This window comes from Microplitis demolitor, chromosome 10 (assembly GCF_026212275.2).
Source record: "Microplitis demolitor isolate Queensland-Clemson2020A chromosome 10, iyMicDemo2.1a, whole genome shotgun sequence".
Lineage (NCBI taxonomy): Eukaryota > Metazoa > Arthropoda > Insecta > Hymenoptera > Braconidae > Microplitis > Microplitis demolitor.
Genome location: NC_068554.1, coordinates 17,624,158 through 17,637,187, shown reverse-complemented (window position 1 = coordinate 17,637,187; position 13,030 = coordinate 17,624,158). Strand labels below are relative to the sequence as shown.

General features: G+C 29.5%; 2 protein-coding genes across 2 annotated transcripts; both read left to right on the top strand.

Annotated features, from left to right (window-relative positions):
• Positions 1–6,527: 6,527 nt before the first annotated feature.
• LOC103577806 (survival of motor neuron-related-splicing factor 30) lies at positions 6,528–8,793 on the top strand. Its single transcript, XM_053742689.1, has 5 exons — positions 6,528–6,766; positions 6,855–7,078; positions 7,173–7,322; positions 7,856–7,997; positions 8,069–8,793. Exons 1-5 carry the CDS (start codon positions 6,728–6,730, stop codon positions 8,210–8,212), a joined length of 699 nt encoding a protein of 232 aa, XP_053598664.1. The 5' UTR covers positions 6,528–6,727; the 3' UTR covers positions 8,213–8,793.
• Positions 8,794–8,929: 136 nt separating this feature from the next.
• On the top strand, positions 8,930–12,237 carry LOC103577807 (solute carrier family 12 member 8). Its single transcript, XM_053742688.1, has 8 exons — positions 8,930–9,591; positions 9,665–9,845; positions 9,907–10,052; positions 10,114–10,345; positions 10,422–10,623; positions 10,706–11,315; positions 11,419–11,628; positions 11,699–12,237. The coding sequence occupies exons 1-8, from the start codon at positions 9,286–9,288 to the stop codon at positions 12,035–12,037; spliced, it is 2,226 nt and encodes a 741-aa protein (XP_053598663.1). The 5' UTR covers positions 8,930–9,285; the 3' UTR covers positions 12,038–12,237.
• The last annotated feature ends 793 nt before the right edge of the window (positions 12,238–13,030 follow it).

Below are 13,030 nucleotides of genomic sequence, written 5' to 3'. Positions count from 1 at the left end.
TAGATCGCGTGTTAGGGAAAGAGAAAAGGAAAGAGCCTGACGGATTATTCACGTCTCCATGTTGGTCATGTCTCCTAGGGGACGCTGTCTAGTTGGGGACGTGACCAAACTTTTTTTGTGCTGCCCCCCTGGGCGGCCAAAGGCCGCCTACAATCTTCCGGCCGAAGGCCGGTTATTGCGGGCGGCCGTAGGCCGACCGCCCCCCGCATGGGGCCTTCAGCCCCATGCCCCGCAGAACACTTGGTCAGATTCCCACGTTCTTCCCGTTCCCGGTTCTTATCCATTTTCACTCGATTTCACCTAAATTTACACTTTTTTCGAACTTTTTTTTTTTTTCCAATTTTTTTCCGACCACTTTTCCTGAAGCTACATCGAAAATAACAAAATCAACTCGGATTTTTATTTAGATTTTGCTCGAAAATCGATCATTTTTTTCCAAAAAAAAATTTACCCCACCCCCCAAAATTATTTTTTTTTTTGATAGACAATATTTTTCTATACCCCCTCAGACACTTTTTTATTACAACTTTGTCAGTATCTTCGAATATAATTTCCGCTCAATTTAAGAATAATTTTAATAAAGTTCATATGGCCGAGAAAATCAAGGGGGCCGAGGCTTAGAATACTCGGCGTAGGGTGGGCCGCGGGGCGGCGGAGGGGGATCCATTACTGACCCCCACGTTTCACACTCACAAAACTCAAAATTCCATTAAAAAAAATTTTTTGAAAATTTTAGAAATTTTGGACATTTTTTCTAAGTTTTTTCCAGCTTTTTTTAGACAATTTTTTTATCGATTTTAACGGAAATTCAACTTTTTCCCTCATAAAAACTTAGAAAAGTACGGGGATGTGAAGGAAAAGGGAAAGGGAAATTACATTATCTGTCACATTCGCTGTTTTCTCGGAGACGCTGTCTACTTAGGAATGTGACCAACTACTCATTTCTCCATGTTGGTCACGTCTTCTAGGGGACGCTGTCTAGTTGGGGACGTGACCAAGTATTTTCCGGACCGCCCCCCGCATGGGGCCTTCGGCCCCATGCCCCGCAAAACACTTGGTCACATTCCCACGTTGTTCCCGTTCCCGGTTTTTACACATTTTTACTCGATTCCGCCTAATTTCAGGCTCTTTTCTAACTTTTTTTTAAACTTTTTTTTCTCAACCACTTTTCCTGAAACTACATCAAAAATAGCAAAATCAACTCGGATTTTTATTTAAATTTTGCTCGAAAATCGATCATTTTTTTCCAAAAAAAAATTTACCCCCACCCCCCAAATTTATTTTTTTTTTTTTTTGATAAACAACATTGTTCTCTACCCCCTCCGACGCTTTTTTAATACAGATTTGTCCATATCTTACAAAATAAATTACGCACAATTTAAGCATAATTTAAATAAAGTTCATATGGCCAATTAAAACGAGGGGCCGAGGCTCGGATTACTCTGCATAGGGTGGGGCGCGGGGAGGAGGAAGAGGATCTGAATCGGACCTCCGCGTTTGGCACTCACAAATCGGCCTCAAAAATCTAATTATGGTTCTATCGGGCTGAAAATTGGTTCGCAAGTAGATTTCGAGGCCCTGAATTGAAATGACGTTCAGTATAAACTAACTTCCCATATGAAAGCCATCCAGAGGGTCCCTAGGTGGCGAATTTTTGTACGGTTATTTCAAGTTTTAAGTATTTTGATTATTGTCGCTCCACCTACAAACATGTCAAGAAAATGTATTTTTAGGAATTGCGATTAATAATTCATACCAATTTGTCTGCCGTGAATATTAAATTACATTTGTATTACCGGGATCTGTATCATCACACATATATGTATTATAAGAATTTGAATAATTGGGATATGTGTAATCGGGATTCGGGTGATTGATAAATATGGGCAAAAGGGATATGCGTGAAAGACAGAATAATTTTAAATTGACCAGGTTGACGTCGTTAGGGTGTCAATAGACCCCAGGTGCGTCAGCTGTTGACCTTCCTTTATTTTATGCGATAATGTTTTGATGACTTACCATGCTGGAGATTATGGGCCCCATAAGTCGCCCCAAATAATCCCTTTCTTACGTAGTTTCTTCTCCTCCGCCGGTGCGTACTCGTCCTTGTCGGTGGCCTTGAAATAAGCCTCAGAATAATACCCGTAACGAGGCTCGTGGAAAGGGATGCTCCCACTAGGTGGACGGACGGATGGAACGTCCACTCGAATCGACTGCCAACCCTCACTGATACCAGTCCTGTAAGACTGTGTTCTCCCTTGATGCTTCCTCTGGACAAGACGAGCCTAGAGGGCCCGGTTCCTCCTTAAGGGCGAGTGACTCCAGCTGCTGAATAATACCACCAGAACCGGACGGGTCACGAACTTCACTCGGCGCAAGATACCAGAACTTGGTAACTTATTAACCGGTTTTGGAATGACCAACGTTACCGGATCGAGGAGGACTTCCTCGGCAACGATCTCTAGGCGGAAACATTGGTGAACTGAACGACCGAGATCCTCGTGAATCGTTCGAATGATCCGGCGGAGCTGGGCCTTTTTGCCTGACCTTCGGCTTCTCGGCATGAATTTTTGGGATGCGGAAGGGAAGTGCTTAGGCTGCCAGTATCAGCGCCCAAAACAGATGAGAGTATTAGGCTGCCGGTGACAGCGCCCAAAGTTAAAATAAGGAGTGCGTATTTGGTTAAGTACGGATATATATTTTTGCCTTAAAGTCCGAGTGACAGGATCAAGCCAGTAGTTTTATGTAGAGTTCTTAGCTCTTCTAGATCTTGTGATCGACTGCCTTGATTCTGTCCCTCCTTGGTATTATACATTATCAAAAGTGTTAACGTTGCATCTCAGGTTTCCTATGAGAGAATCGTCGTGGCCCGGGTCTCATGCGTCGTCATCTGTTTAAACTATCCGCGAGCCACGGCGACTCTCTTATCGCAAGAGATTTCCGTTACATTGTTGGTGCACTGAGAGAAAAGTGCTTAGTAACCTGAACTATGCAGCGACAGATATAAAAATATAGTCTCCCTAACCAATTTTTATTGTTACTGGAACTATGTACTAGTGTGAATCAGCATGGAAAAATAGTTACATTAACTAAATTTAAGAAACCATTTTTGCCTTATTATGGTCACTACAAAACTTTAATCATTCTAAAACAAGGCTTAGTAGTGAACACAATATAATCTTTATCGTTGGCTCAATTAACATAAAATAGATACAGTAACTACGTTAGCTTAGTGACTGTGTGATAGTTGGTAGAAATAATTTTAATAGTTGACACAACTAAGAATTTAGTTGTCGTCTCATACAATATCATTTATTTAGTTCCTTTTACTACTAACAAAAGTATCAACCGTACTATTTCATGTTAGTTCTCTTAACAGTCGATTTCTAGTTAATTTAATAATTATAGAATATTTCTGCTGACTAGTAATCAAATTTAAAAAAAAAATTCAAAAGAGAATATCGTTATAAATACCATTAATATTTAGTTTCCCTGCCTCTAAATTGCATTCCTAATGCCAAAAGTGCAAAACATAAGCCAAAGAAGCGTATCAAACATTTTTTTTTGCTTATCAGTTCTGAATTGTTAAACATGTGGAGGTCGATTAAAAAAGTGAAAAAAAAAAAAAATTTTTTTATATCAAAAGGGCGTGTAAAAATTTTTTGTTGCTAAGATAATTCCCTCCAAATACGTGTGGCTTTTGAGCCAAAGTCGTAGCGTGTTTCGCCGTACTTGAAGTCGTGGCGTATTTTGGCTCAACTCAAACCAAGTTGACTCACAGGTTTCTTTTTATCAGTGTGTGTAGAGAAACTCAAATTTCGAAGCCGTGTTTATAAGTTTTTATAACGTACAAATAAATAACCTTATGAGTTAAAGAGAAACCCTTTATAGCAAAATAATCAGACAAGATGTTTGAATCGAAGCAGTTTTACGATTTTCATATTATAAAATAATTCCAGCTATTAATATTAATCCTACATATATTTTTCAATTATCTACTGTTTTTGAGAATTATAAATGCACAGAAAAAACAGATAATTTGAATCCTGAATTTTTTTTAAAAATCGATTCGGGAAATCAAAATTTTCTTGCCCTAAATAAATAATTATCTTGAAATTTTTATTTTTAATTCAAATATTTTTTCTCAAGTTAACATATTCTTATGCTTAAAGCGAAGAATTTTTACTTGTTACAAAAGTTTTTATTTCTTAATATTAGATATTTTTTGAAGCAAAATATATGAGTTTTTGTAACAATCTGCACTTTTTTGTTTGAAGAATATAAAATTTATCGCAATGAGTACTATTATTTAACGCAAGAATTTTTTATGCTCCAACCAAAACAAAAAAGTTGCTTAAACTAAGAGATAAAAGTCACCAGAACAAAGCAACAGCAGCGGGAGTAGTTTGGTGCTCGCCACCAGATCGCGCCCACTATTTGTATAGTGTCCCTGGTAAGAAACTTATTTCAGAAGTATTATATTCCAAGCTTGAGAACGATCCTGGCATAAATACTTCTCTGTTATCCGACAGAGTGACAAGAATCATTTTTGATTGTAATATAATATATACTAAATTACATGAAAACATTAATGTTTCCTAAAATAATTTTTGTTATAATAAAAAAATATCAAGTACGTTCAATGTGAAAGAAAAAAAATTTCTTAATTTGTCACGTAAATATTGGCTAGTAAATAAAAAAAAATCCAGTAATAATGAACCAAAATCTGCAGTACAGATCGCTAAATTAAATAATTTTATTTCTTGTAGTACTAAATCATGGAAATGGTAACTATGAATATTTAGTTACAATAAGTCAAATCAGTACATTCTCAGAAAGTTCGATTTTCTAGTGTGTACATCTAGACACAAATACTTATTCCTACAATTATAAATGATCTGAAGAACTAAGTGTACATTATTAACATCACTATAATCTTATTGCTCATTGGACTAAGAATAAATTATTTACTACAATATAAATTATAATTATGTTAACTTTATCTTAGTATATGTAACTAAAAATAGTAAGAATGACTATGTAGTCGTATATCACTTTACTATGGTGTATTAGTTACTGAAACTGATTTAGTTTAGCTGAGTCGTCTGTGAACTACGATTTCTTAGTTCAGAAAACCGATTTTTTCTCTCAGTGTGATGAATAAAATAATATCGCCAACAAAGTAACGATTTATTAATTTATTATTTAATTTTACTTCTAAGAAGTGTCGAATCGTTTATCCGCCCACCGTGGCGAATAAATAATTCGAGACTTCAAAAAAAAAATTCCAAAAAAAAATTTATTTAAATTTAATTAGAGCCAGATTGTAACACACTTTTTTTTTTTTTTTTTTTTTTAATAACCGAAAATAATAGTAATACGTTCAATTAAAAAATAATTATGAAAATTAAAAATTAACCTTTTTCAATAGCAATACTCCAATTATCCATTTTAGAAAACCTATGTAACTTTATTGGTATTATTGTTATTGATGTTAATAATTATAAATTATTAATATTATTCAATAAATAACAATTTATACGTATTAACACAGACATATGATAATTAATTAAATATTTATTTCATTACTGGAGCAATTACGAATCCTGATAGAGCATTTGAGGAGCAATGTTTTAATTTTTGATTCGATAATTTTTATTGAATTTCCACGCTAACTTAATTGCGGTGAGAATTTGAATGTTGATTACAGTGACGCGCAGTAGTGCCATCATGGCGCGAAATTTCAAAATTGAAATTTCATTATTTTACTAGAAATTATTTATGTCCATATTTTTATTAATATAATTTCCTTTCCATAATTTGAAAAATAATTTGAATAAATTTTTCAACATGGCGACATAAAAAAATGTGAAGAAAAAAAACTTATTTTCACACTAATCACTTGATAAAAAAAAATTTTTAAACTATACACTAATAATCACTGATAACTTTTTAACACTTTTGTTCATAAATAATAATTAATAAAAGTAAAAATTATTATAAATTTATGTAACGAACGACAACGAACACCGGTAGTTGAACAATGGAAAAGATGCAGCGAATTATTTTAAATATTTTTTTGACTATTTACGTTTTAAGTTACGATTAAATTATTATCACGAAATGGCCTATCAACTAAAAAGAGTCCGAATTATTGAGATGGCTGAGAAATAAAGTTGGATACACAACAGTCGCACAGCTGTGGTGTCACAGTTTGAATGACCTGTGCAGTACTGATAAAATTAGGTTGCGCTTGCGCCTTAAGTTTCTTTCAAAGTACTCGGTGCCAGTCTCTTGTTGAAACGAGCGTCTCGGTGTCGTTTTCATCTAAACTCGTTAAAATAATTCGTTTAATTTTTAGTATAGATGGCCTCACTATTTTCTATAACTTTATCAACAGGTCTGGACTGAACATTTAAAAACTCCCGCCAAACAAGCAAAATTTACTAACGGCTAAACGAACTACACAGTTCAAGCCAATAAACAAACTACTACTACTACTAGATGTCGTCTGTGTTCTGGAGTTAAGAAATTTTGAGTAGTACAGTCGAGTGGGTGCCTATCATCCATCGTGTTATTTTATCCATCTCAGTGTTGAATTGTTGATTTAATTTCCAATTTAACATACATTGTCAAACAAACAATAAATATATTTCATTATATTTATAGTTTAATTATTAAGTATTTATTGATTTAACATATTGCTAATTATTTTTTTTTAATCATCATGGACGATTTGCAAAATTATAAATTGCAATTGCAACAGGTATGGTGTTTATAATATTTTTTAATTATAACCTATAATTATATTTATATTATATTTTTTTTTTTTTTTAATTTTATTTATAATTAAGGTTGAAGCTGCGTTAACAACAGATCCAGCAAATGAGGAATTAATAAAATTAAAAATTGATTTAGAGGAAGTTATTGAATTAACTCATGACTTGATTAAATCACAACAACAAGAAAAAAAACAATCCAATGGAATGGATCCTAAAGATCCAATATTATTAGCTGTTTTGGCAAATAAATGGAAACCAGGTGATGAATGTATGGCTCCTTGGAGTGAAGATGGGAAGTAAGTCTTTAATTTTTTTAATAAATTATAATAATAATAATAATATCAACAATTTAAATAACATTAATTATATTTAATTAATTTATTTTAACAGATACTATGAAGCTACTATTGATGCTATTAATGAAGATGGGCTAGTTAATATAACATTTAAAGAATATAAAAATACAGATGTAACAATGTTGAATCAATTAAAATCAGTTGCCAAAAGACCAGCATCGGATTGGGCTGACCAAAAATCAAAGTAAGTTATAATTATTCATATCTTTATTAAAATTATTATGTGTGTAGAAAACTCTTAGATAAACAATTTGTTCATATTTTATTATCTAGAAAACAAAACAAAAAAAGTAAACTTAATTTATATTTTATATATTTATTATTATTATTATTATGATTATATATTAATTGAAAATTTTTTTTTCTCCCCTATTCTGTGATTACGTATCCTGTGTGTATGTGTATACTTATTCATCATCGTTCGCAAACTATCCCCAACGATTACTTATTTATTACATAAATTAAATATTGATATACAATATATATACATACGTATCCAAACATAATCTGTGATTATTTCATTAAGAAAAAGGTAAAATTATTTTTCGATAATATATGTATGTATTTGATTGTTTTTGTTTGTTACTTTTATTATTACTGGTATTGTAACGACTTATGAGCACTTTTTATTTTATAAATTATAAATTATACAAAACAAACACATTTTCAATTTATATTATTAATTTTAATTAATATTAATAATGTTTTTAAATACAGAAAACTACAAGCAGCTGGAGCTGATCCAAATAAACAACGTGAATATTTAAAAAAAAAGAAACAAAGAAAGTTACAACGATTTAAAGAACTTGAAGAAGAACGAGAGCAAGAAAAAAATAAATGGCTAGCATTTACAACTAAAGTAAGTATTGTATGTTTATTACAATACAATGTATAAACTTATTGATATAATGATTTTAATTATTATTTTAGTCTGCGAAAAAAGGAGTTGTTAAAAAAAGTATATTTGCAACACCGGAAAATGTTAATGGGAGAGTTGGAATAGGAACTTGCGGAGTAAGTGGTAAGGAAATGACAAAATTTAGTAACGGTGAAAAATGGAGAAGAGGAGCTTAAAATAAATAACACTAATAATAATAATAATAATAATAATAATAATAATAATAATAATAATAATAACCCTTGTATGATTAATTATTAAGATAAAAAAAAAGAAATTTTTTTTATCTTTTCTGTTAGGATCTTATAATAACAATAGCAGTAACTGTACATACCGTTCAATACAGTTTAATAATATTGATAATAATAATAATAATAATAATTATTATTATTATTATTATTATTATTATTATTGTTACTGCTTCTGCTATTAATAATAATCGATTATACGGTTCCATGTCGTATCGACAGTAGCCACATTATATACAATTATTGTTATGATAAATATATATATAGATATATATCATCTGTGTGGTATATGTATGTGTGTGTATGATGTATGTATGTATGTATGTATATGTTAGAATGTTTAAATATATTAATAATTATAATAAAAAAAAATTAATTATCTGCTTATCACTAAACTTTTTTTTTTTATAAATTAAATTAATTTTTTTTGTCTAATCTTTTTAAATATATTTGTCAATTGTATTATGTAATTTACTCTATAATTAATAATAAATAAATTTATTTTTTAAGATTATATTTTTTTTTTTCTTAATAAATAGGCACGCTGACATAAACCTTGTTCGATATATCAATATGAATTCGATACGAGATTAACGAGATACCTTAATATACATACATACTATAGTCTACAGTGTATTATTTTATGATATTTAGATATATTTTCCAATTATTATTTATACATACTTAAAAACTATTTATTAAATATATTTTTATGTTTCATTAAAATAATGAATAAATTTTAAATTAAATTAAAAACATTTTTTTACTTAGTATAAATACGCACAAATTATCATATACGTATACATATTCAAATTAACATTTCATACGATTTATAATAAGTACATATGTATGTGTTTTACAGTTATTTAGTTATACTACATATTTATTATCTATATACAATATATATTAGTTGTGTAGTATGTTTTTAGTGAAAAAAAAATAATTAAATAGATAGATAGTTATAAATAAATAATTATTATTACAAATTAACTAATTAACTTATGGAGGTTAGAAATAATAATATTAGTAGTAGTAGTAGTAGTAGTGGTAATAGAGGAGACCATCAACAGGATAACAATAAAATAAATTGGACAAAATATGGCCTAGGAGTTAATGAAAATCATAATAAAAATCATGATCAACAGTTAAATAAAACACAAAATTTTGACAGTACATCATCAAATAACAACAATAATAATAATAATAATAATAATATAAATTATGATGATATCGGATCAACTGGCAATGCAGCTATAAGTGCTAATATTTATCCATCAGGTGACAATGAATTATATGCCCAAGAATATGTAAGTATTTTTGTATTTAAAAAATAAAACTATAATAAAAATAATAATAATAATAATAATTTATTTGCTGTAGAATGCTGATCCTTGGTGGAAATCAAATTTTTTCATATCTCAACCAGTTTTATTTGGTACTTGGGATGGTGTATTTACATCATGTCTTATTAATATATTTGGAGTTATTGTTTTATTGAGGTCAGGATGGATTGTTGGACAAGCTGGAGCTTTAAATGCCGTGTTAATTATTTTTTCAACCGGTAAAATTTTTTTATTATTGTTATTATTATGAAATTATAATTTTTATATATTTTTTTTTAGTTTGTGTAGCGTTAGTAACAGTGTTGTCAGCAGTTGGAATATGTGAAAGATGCAGAGTTGAAAGCGGTGGAGTTTATTTTTTACTTTCACATGTGTTAGGATCAAGATTTGGTGGATCCATTGGATTGCTCTATTGCTTTGGACAAGTATTTATGATTATTTCATCACAAATTTATTAATAAATTAATAATAATCAATAATCTATAGGCAGTCGGATGTGCATTAAATGTATTAGGATTTGGTGAATCAATGGCTGAATTAGTTAATCTTGAAACACCATGGACACAACGTGGTTTTGCGTGTGCTGCTGTTATTTTATTATCAGTTATAAATATTGCTGGTGTTAAATGGGTTATTAAATTACAATTTATTCTTCTTTTAATATTATTACTTGCAGCTGGTGATTTTATTATCGGTAGTTTTACTCATATTGATCCAGGTATTATTTTATATTTTATATTTATATTTATATTATACGTATTTTGTTAAAATTTTTAATTTTATTATTATTTTAGAGGCAGGATTTGAAGGTTGGTTATCTGGTAATTTACGGAATAATACATTTTCACAATACCAAAGTGATTATGGATGGTTTACTGTTTTTGGTGTTTTTTTTCCAACTGTTACTGGAGTATTAGCTGGAATAAATATGAGTGGTGATTTACGACATCCTTCAAAAAATATTCCTAATGGTACATTAGCAGCATTAGGAACTGGGTAAATAATATATCATTTATATTATTATTATTTTTTTTTTCTTAATTAAAACTTTTTTTTTTTTCTTTTTTTTTTCTTTTAGGGCAATACTTTATTTAATATTTTCTCTATTTCTCGCAGCAACATGTACAAGAGTTGCATTACTTGATAATTTTATGATTGCATCAACTGTTTCGGAATTTTCAGTTTTATTATTAGCTGGCCTTTATGTATCATCATTTAGCAGTTGTTTAGGAGCAATGTACGGTACACCACGTGTATTGCAATCAATTGCTGGACAAAATGTTATACCTGGAATAAGCTGTCTCCAGCATGGTCGTGGCCCAAATAAAGTACCAATATATGCAATGATTGTTGTTGCTATTGTTACATTAACATTTATTATTATTGGTGAAATAAATACACTTGCGCCAATAGTTACAATGCCATTTTTATTAACATATGCATGTATGGATTATGCTTATTTTGCATTGGCACAAACTTTTGATCTTCAACATACACGTGAACAAAGATTTAGAGTTCAACAAACACCAACTTTTGAACATAATAATTATGGTACTGCAGCCAATACTATTGAATATAATGATCATAATTTAAATAATCAAAATTTTTATAGTAATGATAATTATTATGATACTAACAATGATTTAGACACATTATTTCCAGAAAGAACTCGGCATAAAAATTTAATGGTATGCTATAATACTAAAAATTATTCGTTATTTACAATAACAACAATAATAATAATAATAATAATAATAATAATAATAAAAATAAATTTATATTTAACAATAGAGAAATTCAAGTATTACTTCTGAAAATAATAGTACAATTGGAAATAATGATTTATCATTATCCTCATCACCCAGCATTGAAGATAATCAAAATAATATATCATCAAATAATACAATAACAGACTTAAATCGTCGTAAAAATCCACATATTCATGGTAAATTAGGAAATTGGTACAGTCCGCTTTGTAACAGATGGTTTTCATTATTTGGAGTAAGTTTTTTAAATTTATTTAATTATTATTAATTATATAATTATATAATTACAATAATATTTATTACAGGCACTTGTTAAACTTTTAATAATGTTTCTGGTACATTGGGGGTATGCAATAGCAAATATTGTTGTTGTATTTGTTGTCTGGAGTTACGTAGGTCATGCTAATCCAGCAGTTAAACCTGGTGTATCCGCTGAATTTAAATTATTTGAATGGTTAAAAAGTTGTATCTTAAGACTTATAGGTCGTAAAATTTATGATTATGAACAAATTGTTGTAACACCAATACATCCTGGTGTTGATATATCATCAGCCCAATTAAATGAAGAAAATCAAGATTTTGCTGGACGACGAAGATATCATCAGACTGCTACTGTTACAGGTCAATATGTTCATGTTGATTAATATAAAGATATTTACAGACTGATTAACAATTTATTTATTCTTTACATTTTCTTATTTAAATTATCAATTTTTATTTTTGTTAAATACATTAAATAATGTTATATTTATAACGTCTAGTTTTAAAAAAATAAAAGTGTGAAAATTAATATTAAGTACTAATATAAGTTTTTTCCATTTTAATACTCTGTAAATACCAAATAACTATGATAATACTAAAAATATATTTATATGATATTTAAATTTAATTTTTTTATTTATCATTATTATTATTATTATTATTATTATTATTATTATTATTATTATTATTATTATTTTATCCTTATTTAATTATATTCAACTTTCAATAATAATATAATCAAACATTACAAGAACAAGGAAAAAAAAAATTATGGCGATGATAGTTGCACGGCGGGGGTTACGATTAATTTCACCGTCAGTATACGTATATATCTATAAAATTATACAAATTAGTACGTGTGATGATGCTGTACAATGCTGTATACCTATAGCTTTATAGGAATGGTTGCGGTGGGGGATGGGGTTGACGATCTGTTGGGGGTAGTGCGAGGATTCACCCTGTACCCTGTACCGGCGCTTCAAACGGCTTCGAAATAGACGAAACAGTTCAGTGCGCGACTGGCCATCGACGTGCCTTCACGATTGGTGGTGCTCCTGAGTGCTCCAGTGTATCCTATCTATTATACATATATATTTATTTATATATGTATGTATATATGTATATATGTGTATGCAAATACACATTAAAAAGGATCCATCTATTAGTCAACAACAATATTTTAGTGAGTAAAATATTAAATACTTTTTATTATTAATTAATTTGTGTCATGCATGTACTCAATTGATTCATTTGATTTTTGTATTATTGACAGTATAATAATCAATCTAATTGTATTATAATTAAGTTTTTTAATTTTTAAACGAACGCGAGTTAGTGTTATTGGCAGTATAGAAGAATGAAAAAAAAAAAAAAAA

What these genes read in the sequence shown, in the direction of transcription:
- LOC103577806 (XM_053742689.1), top strand. Translation starts at nt 6,728, where the DNA reads ATGGACGATTTGCAAAATTATAAATTGCAATTGCAACAG. An exon ending in ATAAATTGCAATTGCAACAG is followed by an intron (nt 6,767 to 6,854) that starts GTATGGTGTTTA and finishes TTTATAATTAAG; the next exon opens with GTTGAAGCTGCGTTAACAAC. An exon ending in GGCTAGCATTTACAACTAAA is followed by an intron (nt 7,998 to 8,068) that starts GTAAGTATTGTA and finishes TTATTATTTTAG; the next exon opens with TCTGCGAAAAAAGGAGTTGT.
- LOC103577807 (XM_053742688.1), top strand. Translation starts at nt 9,286, where the DNA reads ATGGAGGTTAGAAATAATAATATTAGTAGTAGTAGTAGTAGTAGTGGT. An exon ending in GTTAATTATTTTTTCAACCG is followed by an intron (nt 9,846 to 9,906) that starts GTAAAATTTTTT and finishes ATTTTTTTTTAG; the next exon opens with TTTGTGTAGCGTTAGTAACA. An exon ending in TTTTACTCATATTGATCCAG is followed by an intron (nt 10,346 to 10,421) that starts GTATTATTTTAT and finishes TTATTATTTTAG; the next exon opens with AGGCAGGATTTGAAGGTTGG.